The sequence below is a fragment of the Molothrus ater genome, chromosome 1, assembly GCF_012460135.2.
Source record: "Molothrus ater isolate BHLD 08-10-18 breed brown headed cowbird chromosome 1, BPBGC_Mater_1.1, whole genome shotgun sequence".
Taxonomy (NCBI): Eukaryota; Metazoa; Chordata; class Aves; order Passeriformes; family Icteridae; genus Molothrus; species Molothrus ater.
In genome coordinates this window covers 23,083,145-23,098,545 of record NC_050478.2, presented here as the reverse complement: position 1 = coordinate 23,098,545, position 15,401 = coordinate 23,083,145, and the positions used below count along the sequence as shown (strand labels likewise).

General features: G+C 42.3%; 1 protein-coding gene across 4 annotated transcripts in view; it reads right to left on the bottom strand.

The window, feature by feature from the left end:
• Positions 1–14,171, bottom strand: part of CDK14 (cyclin dependent kinase 14) — a 440,286-nt gene extending 426,115 nt beyond the window's left edge. For 3 of the 4 annotated variants that reach the window (XM_054516107.1, XM_036406938.2, XM_054516108.1), the window contains exons 1-2: positions 13,818–14,171; positions 7,135–7,166 (exon numbers count right to left, since the gene is read on the bottom strand). In XM_054516107.1, the coding sequence (XP_054372082.1) occupies positions 7,135–7,166; positions 13,818–13,908 (123 nt within the window). In that variant the 5' untranslated portion in view covers positions 13,909–14,171. The remainder of the gene's footprint in view (positions 1–7,134; positions 7,167–13,817) is intronic. The other variant, XM_036406937.2, reaches the window with a different exon arrangement.
• Between the last annotated feature and the right edge of the window lie 1,230 nt (positions 14,172–15,401).

Sequence of the window (15,401 nt, the reverse complement as noted above, 5' to 3'; positions counted from 1 at the left end):
TGTCTAAGTACAAAGTAGATGGAAGACACAGACTATCAAGGAAGGGACATGATTATTTCTTGCCTCACAATCAGGAGATTGCCCACAAGGCCAAGAGCAGGAAGATATGGATCCCATATACAGCATATTGTGCTTTGTTACTCTGTTTAATCTATCAATAAATTACTATATCCCGTATGTCCCAAGAAAATAAATAGCAGGATTTACATGTAAGCATACTTGATCAAAATAATAATAGCTTACATTCAGACTCCACATTCCTGGAATGCATACACCCTCTGATCTCATGAGCAGAAACATCCCAAAATACACATGCACAAGTGAGAGAAGTAGGCCTGGAAATTCATCTTCATCTTGCAGTGCTTCTCTGATAGCTAAAACACTTGCCTGCAGATCACAACAGAGCTATATATGTCAGCATTTTGGCCAAATCCTCACCAGCCACTGCTGCAGACATGGATTCAGACCAAGTTCTGCTCCTTTGCTCCATCCATTTTCAAAGAAAAGTGAAGCAAAGGACACAGGCATATCAACTAGTCACAAGAATTCTTCTTCTATCCAGTTTCTACAGAAGAAAACACAGAGAAAAGGAAGAGTAAGCAGGTTCACACTTGACTTAAACACTTTCTTATGTTCACACTACACACTTTCTAAAAGGCAACAGATGTACTCCCATCAAACACACCAGGCAGCAGAACACACTACAGAGCATATCAATGGCTGAGGAAAAAATTCAAACCACTGCACTCCACAGATTTAAGGGATGTGCCAAGATTAAAGCTCTTACTCAGCTAAGAAAGAGGGTTCTCAAACTTTCATCTCCTAAAGGCCAGGTCTATCCCCCAACATTAAGGAAAATTCCTGCACTGAATGAGTAGTCACTGCCAAGTAAATCTCAAAACCTTCCACGTGGTCTCAGGTTTTGCTTCAAAGCCTTGAAACTGGCAAAACAAAGTAGATGTTTCATGGTCAGGTTTTTTTGCCACTTTTTTCCTGCCACTTCTCAGTTACTTACCAGCTTGCATTGTGGTCACCTTGATCTGTTTCTGAAGTGTCTCACGCCTTCCAGAACCTGATTTATTTCCATGTGCAACATAGCACAGGGAATTGACAGGAGTCCTTGATCACCATATAAATATTAGAAATTCTCTGAGAAATTGTGCAAGACTGCCCAAAAGTTGGGCTTTTTTGAGCCACCAGAGGTTTCACAAACCAGGGTTTTTACAGAACAATGTCCCTTCTGTCCCACAGAAAGCACATCTGTCCCACAGCTGATGCAGTAAGCAGCTTTAGCAGAATGGCAATATTTGCTCTCTTCCATTAATGCCCTTCATTCTCAGATTCACCTGAAGCACAATTGCTAATAATATTATCAGTCTAGAGAAAACAATCTTTCCCTTAAAGCAAATAAGAACAACTTTCTAAGGCCTGAAATGCTGGCACTATTCTGCTACAGATGCACACACATTAGCATCACACACCAGTCCTAAGAGCTAAGACACAATTCAGATTCATATTTTGTTGGAATGGCCTCAGAGAGATGCAGAGACCAGTAAATGTCTCGGGCAAGCTGATGTCTAAGCCATCTGCTGTGAGGGAACCACTGGACCAACACCAGATCCTCAGAAGTGTGAGAGAACAGTACTGGGGAAGACATAGAATTAGGAGTGGTAGGAGCACAAACCATCTCCTGGGAAATCTCTGTCATGTACAGGCTCAGGAGACAACATCATCCCCACCCATCTTCCCTCCCAAAGGTGGCAGGCAGTCTGGAAAGATCTTTATCAGACACACAAAGACCTTTCCAACCCAAGAGGGTGGTCCTCCTGCAGGAAGCATCAGATTACATTATCGAGCCTTTACCTCCTTCTTGTCACCAAGAAAATATTTGCCTGTGTTATGCATCAAGTAACACTTCAAAAGCAGCAACTTCCAATACTGAGCTGTCTTCTGCCTGGAATTATGTTTCCTCTCATTTGTTCTGTGACAATACATCTGAGCAAACACATTTTTCAGACACTTAACCACCTTTGTACACATTTGGCAAAGTAACCTAACTACAGATGAAGTTTTTCTGACCCAGTTCCCCAGTATTATTTAGAAAATGCTCCATTTCTGGCACTTTTTTCCAAATTCAGTTTTAAGGGTTTTTTATCTTTCTGTCATACATGCACTTCTCTCTCAAGGTACTAACTAGAAATAAAATAGTAAAAAAATGCAGAAGTTATTTAGTGTATTATATGCCACCTGCATTATGGCATTCAAATGCCTCTTGTTCATGCTTTACAAAGCTTTACTCTTTTCCAACTACGCCCTTTCCTTTAACTGTTCAAAGTCAAAATAATCTCTATGCAAAAGTTCTGGTTCAGAGATGGGTGTCCTTTAAACCAAGACATTTTTCATGCCAACATCCCACAGAGGGAGTAGCCTTTTTTATTTGGGGTGAGAGAGACTGTGAGAGCAAGCACATTACAGAATCAAGAAGTAACTTGGCAGAACTCCCTCCCCTTTCACGCACTTCCACTTCAAACACACAGAAGTTGTTCCATGAGTGAAATAAATGAAATTTGGCTTCCTCAGAGTTGGAGACTCTACATGCACTAAGGAGTATATAAGTACTAAGGATTTTGCTGAAGTCAGAGTATTCATGATACCTCCAACTGCATTCTCATATACTCACAAGAACTTGCATTTCATCTTTTCCATCAGAGGAGATTCTTATCTCTACCCCTCAGCCAGCTCACATGCTTTTCCAGCAAGCATCCAGGCATCTAGTGTCAGCCAGCTTCAAAGTTATTGGGTGAAGTCAGTCTGCATTACACATGCAGCAGGCACAATCACAGCACCCCAATCTCCTAAGAAAGATGGCCTTAAAAAAAAGTTGCTCTTGATATCAGTAAAAATTAACATCAAAATACAGCTAAACAATAGCAATAAAACTCACTATAAGAAGCATTTATCAACAAAAATCGTGTTTGAGAGATTAAATTGTGACATTGATATTAATTTAATTAGTGTGCACACATATGACTGAAGGTCTTAAAACATGATTAAAGGGCTCAGAGAAACTAGGAACAGAAGGACAAGAACAACAGCTTGCAACTCCTGACAATAATTTAGAAATAAATCATAATAGCAAGCAGCTAACCAAAGGAGTAGGTTACCACAAGCCTTGAGATGAGTTTAGTCACAACATCAACACTGGCTGTTATTCCAAAAAATATGCTACAATTCAGCCACTTGTTATTTGCCTTGATCACACTGTAATGAAAAATAAATTGGTTCCATCGTTATAAGGCAGAGTGGACTTGTTACACCAGTGGTCCAAATACATCAAAGCAATCCTGCATAGTTGGAAATTATTAATCTAAACTTTGACAAACTACTGAAGCACAAACAAAATGTTCACTCAAGGAACACTTATTTGTTTTTAGACTGCTCTTTTCATGTAGTGCTGCTCCTCAGAGGTGTTCATTTTCTATCATGATATTCAGTGTAGATAATCAGAGCTGCACCTAAAACAACAAAACAGATGCTAACTGTGCCAGAGCCTACACTCAGAGTGTGAAACTTAGGTTGCTTTGAAAAACAGGGCAGCTACTTTGCAGGGGGAGGGTGGCTCACAGTTTGCCATTTTCAGAGAATATATAAGGTACATTTAAGGACACCAGGAAAAGGTGCCTTACTAAAAAAACTTTGAAAACAGGCAAGAACAGCCCCCCTTTCCCATGATACTCAGAGGAAACAAAGGCCACAGAGGAAACCAAGCCACAAACCACTGAAGACACTGAGAACCTTCCACTGATTTCAGCATGTACTGACACAGGCCTAGGTTTCAGTTCCCACAATGTGACCAGTATGACAGAAAGGAAGAGGCTAAAGGTAAAAAAGGAAAAAACAAAACCACGTGATTACTGCTTTAAATGAAAGAAGTGTAGAAGAAGAGCTGTGGAAGAAGTGGTCTGTATCCACCCCTTTATTTATATGAGTCTCTGGAAGATGTCACAACATCTTAGGAAGGTGAGCAGGCTACCACTAAATCCATTAAATGGATTAATTCAGTGTTCTCTCCTAGACCAAAGCAAAGGCTGGCATCACTTAGAGAAAACTGGTTTTTTTCATTGAAAATTTAATCAAAGCAACACAAGAGCAGGTATTAAAAAGTGAGAAATCTTACACTACTCCTTCACACTATTGTTGTGCTCTCACCTTATGGGTAGGACAAAATGCATCAGTAAGATCCCTGAAACAATTCTACAAATAAAAGTATTTCCTAACACATAACTTAATCACAGGATTCACTCCTCATGATTCTTTTGGTCCTAATTTACTGGAGAGATTAATTTCATTACCAACAGAAAGCAATTATGTGGTACACTTGCCTATCATGTTTGACATCTTCATTTTTAGTAGTTTCTCTTCAAAGACAGACAACTTCCTGCAGTGTTGTACATTTTTCAGCTACTGGAAGCAATTAAAGCAGGTAGAATTAAGAACCACTGAAGTGCTCAATTTATTCCCCTCAGTTCTTGAGAGACAAAAAAGTAAGCACCTTATGCAGCAGCTACAATACACAGAATAAAGTGAGACACTATCCCGCTGCAAAGGCAGACCTTGCAGCTTTAGAAGGGTCATCTTCCTCTTCATGCCACTTTCTCTCCTCCATCAGAGATTTCAGGTTCCTGCTGGCCAGCTTCTGCTCCTGGTGTTCTGGTCACAACTTGAAAGGCTAAAACACAAGTCCTCCACCTCTACCTGTCAAGAGCATAAAGTCCCCCTGCATGTTCATTGCTCCTTGCTCAAGCACTGCTCCACAGGTCAACCTCCCCTCAGGAAAGGGGAAACACAGGCTGAGAAGAGATACACAGCATCTGTCAGCAACGTAAAAGAGCAGCTTTTCACTAACCATGCAAGGAGCATGTGCTGCTTGTTAAATGAAATTTCTGTTTCAATAGTGGACTATTTCATTTTTTGTAGTAGGAGGCCCGAAGCTGACAGCTTTGGACAGCTTGGAAAACTACTTCCTCTCTCTTCTATCCTTATCTGATATTCCCATTGGATATTCCCACTTATTGTCATCTTAACTTTCTTCATAACTGTTTCCCTGTTATAGCAATAATACATACACAAGCCAGAAGACAAGACTGCTTTTTTGAACATCAAATGGTCTTAGTAGTGTTTTTCAAGATGGCCTCCTAACACCAATATGTGCACCCACTCCTCTGCTCAGAGATTCTGTCTTCCTCAGAAGCAGGTGCTATTAAATAGGGTACATTATTGTTACCAATGTCTGTTTCATCTTCTGATTTGAAGGATGTTTGAAAAGAAAGGAATTAAGTGATACCTGGTACAGCTCATTCTCTGATTCACACTCTAGGCTAGAAAATTGCCAAGAACTGAGTAGAATTTGAAGAGATAATAAGGACAACATAAAATCTCAACACACTTTTCTTTCTTCTATGAAATGACACCTAAAACTATGGAACCAGTTGATGCAAATGTCACATCAAGCTCTTCCATATTTACAGGGAATGGAAGAAACTTCTTTTGTGTACCCTTCCCACTAGATGTCCCTTACTGCCTCTGCAGTAGCTCATTGCAACAATCTGTCAGATTCCATTAAAAACATATTTGAAAAATTATTTCTCCCCTAACTCCCTTGAATTTAAACAAAAATTTGCTCAAGTTGTCTCCTGTTAAAGCAGAAAACCAGGTTTAAAGAAAATAAACGCGACCTGCAGATAAAAAATCCTGGGGAAGGGAAGGGGACAGAAACTGCCATCTTCTTATGACAGTGCTTTTTAATAGATCCTTCTAAATTCTGAGTCACATTTAATATGAGGTATTACTACTTACTGAGCGGGTTATAGCACAGATGTACCACTGCAGCCTTCAGAAGAAAATACTGAACAGAACCAGACCAGATTTGTAAAACAAGGATTCAGAGATTACTAAGCACCTATCTGCACGTATTCGCACTGGTGTAACTTAGGGTGGAATCAAGTTCTATGAGAGTTACCAGAGAAATAAAATAGTCAGAACCAAATAGTCAGGACCACTGCACACTGCAACAGGAGTTCCTGAAAAGAGAGCCTGACCCCATGACCTTCACTGCAGAGCTGAGAGGGGTCAAGGTGAGTTACAGCTTTTGCAACACATGTCAGAAAAGCATGAAATATTTATATTGTTACTGCTGTATTTGAGCATCAGTGTGATCTGTTTAGAAAGAGATAGAGTCTGATTTGATCCAGAATCCAGGACATTACATCATCATTTATTTATTCTAGAATCTGGCATTACACAACATCTATCTCACTCTATTCAGCCAAGAATTTAAGCTTGCAGGCAATGAAGAAGAAATGCCAGAAGCACAACATCAACATATGAAAATACTTCCATTTGCTTCCAGCTATGGTGGCAGTACAAGGCAAGCATTGACTACAATATGACCAGTCATCACAGCAAGGCCTCCACCTCTTCCTGCATAAACCTGCTCTGTGGGATGACTTGCACTGACCTGAAACTCTCAAGCACAAATCATGAGCAGCATATTTTACAAGTTAACTTGCAAATCATATCACAGACAGGTCAAGACCCCAAACTGATTAGACTGAATAATCAAGTATCAGCTTTACCAATAGACTAGATGTTGGTTTTGTGCTGTTGGGTTGGGTTTCTTTTTAATTGAACAATAAGCATCTCTCTCAGTTGACATATTCAGCAAGAAGGCAGTGCAGCAGCACTTTACATAAGGTATTCTCTCAGGAGGGATGTTTTTCCCTGCCTGTTACAGTACAGGCCTACAGTTACAGGAATTATCATGGGCAAAGTTCTGTGACGTACTTTCTCTGCATGCAACATTTCTCAGCACTGAACAGTTTTAAATGGTCACTTTTCTTAAAACATCTAGCTGTATTACATTAAAAAAAAACAAACCCTAAGTGTTCCATGCAGACCTTTTGACTAACACATTGTTCTGGTAGTTATTCAGAAAATTAAAATATGTTTGAGCAATATGCATGTATTAATTCACATGTACATCATAACACTACTATCTGTGGGTTTCTTCTAGCATCAGTGAGACATATTAAAGGCATACCTAGACTATGTAAGGTACAAAGACATTTAACGTACCTCATCAAAGCTGCTATCTTCCTTCTTCAAGGCTTTAAAATAAAAAGAAAAAACAAATTATTATCTGTACTGTATTTCAAGAAACACAAACCACTAGAAAAGAAAAAAAAATCAGGGCATTATTTTCCTGTTATAATAGGAAAGAACGGGCTGGCGTGAATAACAATTTTATACTCAGAATTTGAATCTGTAAATGGAATGTAGAACAGCACAGAGAGTTACTAAGAAAGTAAATTTACATATTTATGAAAAAATCCTCTCAGGTTAAAGAAAATAAGAGTTTGTAAAGGTGGGTTTGGGTTTTTATTTAAATTCCTAGTGAGTGTGAAAACCCTTTATGGAGAGCTTGACTGAACTTCAAAAAGGAAGAGTATAGCAAACACCTAACCGTGTATTCAGTTTTTCAAGTACTAACTCTTTATCAAATAGTATGCATTGTAACATGCCTTTTTCCTTTTTCTTTTTTTGTAATTTTTAGTATGACTTTCACTAAAGTAGAAAAGATTTCTTTCTTACACTGTTAACAAGCAATGCATCAACAAACATAGGAGAGAAGAACAGTGCAGAAAATATGTGAACCAGTTAGAAAATGAACACACGAATAATTCTGCAGTTGTAGTAAAGATTGAGCTGATGGAAGGTTTTCCTTTAGCACACTGGATTTCTTTATTGAAATATGAAGAAAATTAATTTTTCCAAATCTGCACTGAGCTGTGTCAGTCCAAAGGTACGAGACTGGTTCTTTTTCTCAGCCAGACCCACGAGGGACTGCACTCAGAGTGCTGCACGCCGTGACCCGAAAGTGCTCTCTGCTTCCCTCTCCTGAAGAGCTAAATTTAGATAAACCATTGCATTGGTGATGGCTTCTTTTCAGTTTAAACCATGGAGGTTCTCAGTTTGAGGGAGGTCATCTGAACAGCAATGCAGCTCGTGCAGCGCTGCACTAGAAGGGTCCCTCCTCACCATTTAAGCAGCATAATGTTTCTTACACTCCTGCATATTTTTGCAGGAGATAAATATTTAAGCACCTAGCATGGTTGAGGATCTAGATTCCAGTTGTTCTTTTTCTCTTTTAGACGCTCCTTCTGCCATCAAATCACTAGTAATTTCTAAACATCTTTCAAATCTTATCTTCAGGAGCAACTGTGTTACCAGCTCAAAAACAAAAACAACCAGAAAGAAAACCCATCAAAACACACACACACCAAAAAAAAACCAACCCAAAAACCTGAAAATCCTCAAAACAAACAAACAAAAAAAAACCCATAGCAAAAATAAAAAACCAAACAAAACAAAAAAAATAAAATAAAAGCAAACAAAAAACCCACAAGAAACAAACGAAAACAAACAAACAAAAGCAACGCCAAAACTGTAGAAGCTGTATCAGAGGTGGTACAGAGTACCACCTGTGCAAACAGTGCTGCACCTCCAGAATCTCCACCATGGGAAGCAAGGCACAAATCCCAGTTATCTTTGTACAGAAAAGCAGGGAATGTCCAGCCTTCCTTTGCTTTTAAACTCCCATTTCTTTAGGACATGAAACATGGCTTCCCTCAAACCTTTGAAGATCACTGCTTTACAGTGACTCATCTAGACTTCATGCTCAGGGATAAAAACAATGAAACAAACCCTGGTATTTTGCTGAGGAGATCTGAGGCACACATTGTACATTTTGATAGTTCAATATATTTTTTATGGTTTTGAAGGGTGATCAAAACATTTTCAGACTGCCAATCCCAAGTACTCAGAACTATGAGTCAGGAAAGAGAAAGAAAGAGAAAGAAAGAGAAAGAAGGAGAAGGAAGAGGAAAGGAAGGGAAGGAAGGGAAGGGAAGGGAAGGGAAGGGAAGGGAAGGGAAGGGAAGGGAAGGGAAGGGAAGGGAAGGGAAGGGAAGGGAAGGGAAGGGAAGGGAAGGGAAGGGAAGGGAAGGGAAGGGAAGAGAAGAGAAGAGAAGAGAAGAGAAGAGAAGAGAAGAGAAGAGAAGAGAAGAGAAGAGAAGAGAAGAGAAGAGAAGAGAAGAGAAGAGAAGAGAAGAGAAGAGAAGAGAAGAGAAGAGAAGAGAAGAGAAGAGAAGAGAAGAGAAGAGAAGAGAAGAGAAGAGAAGAGAAGAGAAGAGAAGAGAAGAGAAGAGAAGAGAAGAGAAGAGAAGAGAAGAGAAGAGAAGAGAAGAGAAGAGAAGGAGAACCCCCAACCTGTGTAACACTTTTTAAAAACACACTTTTAATCTTCCCAATTACCATTCAGGTCACAATGACATACAAGCTATAAATTAGTAAATGACACTCCTTAAGCTGTGCTGTCAAGCTTTTCTCCCTTACCAAAACCCAAGATTTTCACATGACCAGAACACTACAGGAATAGCCAAACAGATAGCTAAACGAAATTCACAGTGTAACAGAACAAGAAGAAATGGGAATATGTGGTCCCTTGCATATATTTTGCTTGTCTTTAGCTTCTTCCTTTTACTAAAAGAGGGCTTTTAAGAATCACAAAAAGAGTATGGGATTTCTGGCCACCCATTTAATGAGATTCTATTTAATAATGATAGCAGTCTCAACCAATTCACTGCATAGCATCTCCCAAAGAAGACACCAAAGCAGCATATTTTATAGAACAAGCTATATTAAAAATACCTTTTTCTCCTTGATGCAATATTTTCCTTTTTAAACTGTTAAAAAAATTCTGCTGAACTTAAGAAAAAAAAATTGTTTACAAACGAAGTTCTCATTATCTCAGGTATGTGAGCTATGTGGATGTACATCAGAGGAGATTAGTGGAGATAACCTTTGTATCAGTGAGGAGCTAGTAACAAAGCCCAGGGATGCTCAGAAAGGCCATGGATTTCTTTTAGCACACTGTGATAAATCTCAGCAATGTTTTCTCTTTCTTTCTTCCTTTCCTCCTTCCTTTCTTTGTAATCTGGTGTTAGTTTTTGACTAAAGAAACTCATAAGAAAACAGAAGTTAAATGGCTTGAGCTGAAGTGATCTCACATGTGATTCTGGTGCTATATGAGCTTCAACAAATGCATAGCTAAGAACTCTTCACATAATTAAGAGATTACTAACGCTTTTATTAAATTATTCACTAATAATTTAATTATATAACTATCAAAGGGCAAAATTAAGAACCAAACCTAATAAAGGTTTAAATCCTAAATTAAACAGTGAGTCAACTGAATTTCTAAAAGTTGCTTAACTTGTAGTTATGATGTGTTCACTTGTATGGTCAACACAGTCTGTAAGCAAGGAAACAATTTTTTTAAACTAATACGGATGTTCATATAAAAATGAATAGGCTGGCAGAAACTTACATATGAAAAGAATTATGCATATTTTTTCAGATTCTTAGCAATATTAGTTCTTTATGATAACTTTTAAGAGGGACACTCCTTGAAACACCAGAAAATTTCTGCCTGGAGAAAGGATACCTAAGCTACAAAGATAGCTCATTTCTCTAGAACTGGAAGGATACAATTTCTGCAGCAAAGAGCCACCCTGCAGCACCACCGACCACACACATTTCCCCCAGCACACCACAGCACTGTATCATCCTCTGCCAGATTTGCACATAATGGAACAAAATGAATGTTCAGGAAAAGGCTGACTGAGTGGACAATTTCACACATCACAATTCTCAACTCAGCAAAATAAACATTTTCAATATTAGGTACTCTAAGAGTTACAGGACTGAGCTCAGTTTTGTTTGATGAGGCAGATCTTCATCACCCTCTTCCAGGAAAGCCAGTGGATGCAAAGCATCAATTCAGAGTAAAGAAAATGGGTCAAGTCTTCCTGAGGCTGCTGTTGGTACCTTTGGGCCTCTGCTGTGCCCCAGGAATAACTACACTGTCTAGAGATGGTGGGGAAATATAGCTTCAAATGTTACCTAACATAGCTTAGTGCACTGTAAAAAAAAAAAAAAAAATCTATAAATTAATTGCAGCTATAGCTTCTCAAATTGAGAGGACTTCTTGGCAGGGAGAAGTGGGTCTGAAATGCAGTTTATTGAGTGTTGACCTGCAAGCTCTAAAAAAAAAGTTCACTGCCAATGACACTCGGGATACATGTCCATCACTCTTAACCAAGAGGCTAGCATAAACTTGGGTATCTAAATCTGGTACCAAAGTTTGGGGTCTTGCAGTATTGAGAGAATTGCATTTGGTAGATGGAATACTGCCAACACTGGGGAAAGGTGTAACAGTGCTTTATCACTTAAAGAATGACCACCAGATCTTTTCTACTGCAACCCAAGAAGGTTTGACTCACTAATTATTTGATTCAAACACCACAGTACTCTCACATCATTTATATGACTATGCTCATGATACTATGTTGTGTACTTAAACCTGCAAAAACACAGACATTGAAGCACAACAGAAAAAGTTAATATATCATCAGTCTTTTACAGAGTGACAGAATTGTTTGGGTTGGAGGAGACCTTAAAGATCATCCCAACTCCCCTGTTATGAGCAGGGACAACTTCCATCAGACGAAGTTGCTCAAAGCCCCATCCAGCCTGGCCTTTACCACTGTCAGGAATTTATTATTTATAACAAATCACAACTGAGCAGATGACTGAAAAAGTTACAAATTAAATATATAATTAATGTGTAATTTGCTAACCATACCAAGCAACCAGCACCTACAAAAAGAGCATTAAAACCCAAATGTCAAATACCCAGGAAGTCTTTTTCCACTAAAGTTTTTGTTTTCTCTCCTTCATTTCAATATAAGAGTTAAGTACAGCACATGTTTTAACCAAGGATTTCCTGGTATGCAAGTTTAGAATTTCTTTGCTTGGGCTTATCTGTGGCTCTGGTATCAGGGAGTGGACTATCTTCAAACCTCACACAGGTACATTAGAAGGTTTTTTTTGCTGGAAGTGCAGTTACCAGAATGATGATCAATATATTTGAGCGCCTGGAGATGGAATAAACTTGCTGGTAGCAGCTGTGTTTTAATCACAAAACAACCACCAGCAAACAAACAAACCAACTGCATACCAGCCCACACTCCTGCACACATACACACAGAGCTGGAGGAGCTTCCAGACATAAATATCCGTGTATCTAAAACCAGGCCAGAGCTCTCAAGGAAACTAAAAGCTTGTTTAATTTGTGCAAAATGACAAGAGGAGATGATCACCCAACCAAGCCAAATAAAACATGCAGAAATTACCAGCCAGAGGGGCCTTGATCCCTAAAAGGCATTAACAGGACTGTCACTGTTACAACAAAGCAGCATCCTCATTCAAAACATTTTCTTTGTTAATGACTTCCACCATTAGTAAAACCCTTTCACAGCTCTGTGGAAGAGTGTCTCTGTGTTTATACATGCACAGAGACATATAACAGACCAAACACCTGACTGCTTCATTTTTTTCCTTCTAATCAAAGAAAGTTAAATGTATTTTACAAGTTTAAGACTGATGATAGGTGAAAGCTGCTTTCAAATGGGGACAGAAAGATTTGTAACAGTGACTTGATACTTGCTTTACAACTGTAACTTTCCATTTCCGCTTGAAACTCTCTGGTTTACAAGTAAGAATAAGCTTTTCTCAGTCTTTTTCATCCTGGAGTAGGACAATAAAAATACCTGATTTCAAAGACAATCATCCTCCTAAAAGCTTGCAGTGCTTGAATGCATACACAGCACGTGAAAAATTAAAATGCCCAAGTGTGCCAGCACAGGTCCTAGGTAGGGTCACTGGGGGAGAACCAAAGGCCACAGCTCCTGGCTGGGCACAGGCACTTCACAGCCTCTCACTGGGACACAGCAGCTCTGCAGGCTGACCCGTCTGCCAGCCAGACCTCCCAAATGGACAATGCATGGAAAGGGCTGTGGAAGGGCCCACACAGAGCCTCTGCAAGCACTCACAGGGTGCTGCATCTGCTCTCGTGTGTTACAGCACTTCCTCCTGCTGCTCTGTGCCACCAGCTCGGGGATCCCCCACACCTCCGCTGAGGTACCTCCACTCCCTGCTCAGCTGTGTCTTGATGATGTCAGCGCGAATTGATGCTTTAAGCAGTGAATTAAGCAACACAGTGTGCCAAAGACTAAGAGAAACATCAGTCCAAGCAGACCAGAACTCTTTGGCATTGTTCTCAATAACAAATTCAACTGCAGAATAAACTGGTGTCAAAACCAAACACGGTGTGGTGGCACCGGGAGGTAACACGCTTGGCAGTGACATTCAGATGACGCTACCTCAGGATGCTTTATGTCAGTGACAGAGCGACAAGACTTCACAGCAGATGACAGATAGACTTCTTTTGTCTGGCCCCCTAAATCACTGTGCCGCTATTAGCTGCTTCAGCATCTCACACCTCAACTAAAAACAACCTGCAGCCCGTACCAAAAAGAAACTAGCAGACCCGCAACAAAATGAAAATAACCGACTGCTTTCTGTTGAGGTTTCTCTTCGGCAGTGGGGGCACGTGAGCCAACTCTCATTTACAGTTTGTTCCTCCCAGCCGATTTTGGGCTAACTCCATCACAGACTCATGCTGGGGCTAGCGGAATTGTTTCTTTCCCGAGCTTTCTTCCCAAGAAATGTTTTTCGCGGACGGCGTCGTCACGGGTGTTCCCAGCCTGGCAGCGCCGAGCCCACCGCCCCCCGTGCCCTCCCTGCCGGGCCCCCGGGTGCCGGGCAGCGCCGTCGGGCCCGGGCCCGGGACTCACCTATTCGGCCGAAGCTCTCCGATAAAGTTCTCCGCAACTTTTTCATCCTGCTGATCTTCTCGGCGGACTGCGAGTCGATCATGTCACACATCGGGGGGCGACGCCCCCCGTCCCGCCGGCCGCCGCCGCCGCTGCCCTGGCTCGGGGGAGACGCCGCCCCTCCGGCCCGGGGCTCTCGCCCGCCCCGAGGAGCCGCGGGACGGTCCCGGTCCGGCCCGGGAGAGGAGCCCTACACCGCGGCTGCCGCTGCCGCTGCGCTCCGCGCCGCCCGGCTCATCGCCCCGTGCCCCGGTGCCCCGGGCTGCCCCGGCACGGCCGGACACGGCGGCAGGGCGGGCAGGGCGGCAGCGCCCAGGGCAGATGGAGCAGCGACAGCAAAGTCCGGCCGGGGGCTGCGGGCGCCGGCGGCGGGCGGGAGGGAGGGAGGGAGGGAGGGAGGAGGGAGGGTGCGCTGAGAGAAAGGAGGAGGAGGAGCCTGGGCGGGCCGGGGAGCCCCGGGGAGGAAGGGCGGCGGCGGCGGGGGCGTGAGGGGGGCAGGCGGGGAGCGCCGGGGCCGGGCCGAGGGATGCGCGCTGCCGGCGGGGCGGCGATGCCGTCCGGAGCGCTCGGGCGGCGGCGCTGAGGGCGCTGCGGCGGCGTTCGGACAGGCGGCGGAGCCCCCGGGGCTGCCCGCGCCCCGCTGCTGCAGCGCCGTCTCCGGGGATGCGCTGCAGAAGCCCCGGGCTGGCGGGGCCGGGGCTGAGCGGGGTCCGGCGGGGCAAGGAGGCACCCCCAGGGCCGGCGGGCGGCGAGTGGGGAGCGCTGCGCCCGCTGCTGCGATGGGCACAAGGGAAAAGGCACCGCGTTCACCGAGAGCAGCCGGCCCGTCAGGCTGAAACTTGGGGTCCTCTCCACGTGCGTGTCCAGGCACAGCCGGATAATGTGCCTTAGCCTGCAACCTAATGAGTGTTGGGAGCTTTTGAGCTTGTTAACTCAATTGAAGCAACGTTACTGAAAAATAAATCAGTTTAACCCATCACAATGGATGGTCGTGTCTAGTTTAAAGTAGGCACTTTTGGAGAACAATATGTTAGGTAAGATTTTAAAGCCCAGGTCTTTGTGGCTCAAATTGTATTTTAATGCATGTTATCTGGTTAAAATGAACTTGGGTTTTAATGAGGCCACCTAACACAATTTACTGCGATTAGACGGTGTCTAAGCCCAGTTTCAGGAGCACATTTGTCTAGACAAGTGTTTAGGTGAGTTGGGCTCAAGCCATCTGCAATTCTGTGCTCTGGGATTGGGATTGAGCCTTGCTGTTACAATGCAACGGGGATGGACAGTATGCAGCATCTTGAGGTGGAAATCCATTGCAATTCTCTATTTTAATCTACTACACGTAGAATATGCACGTGCCTCTTGTGGCATAGAAGATAATGGGAAAACTTGTCCTGCCATAAAGCAGTACAGCCATGCTGGTAAAATGCCTTATGCATAACACCTGAATGTACAGACAGTTTGATAAAAAGGTTTTTGGAAGTGTGAATCCTCTTGACCCTGCTAGCATCTTTGAAACAGGAGCTAAAATGGCATTTTCAATATTGG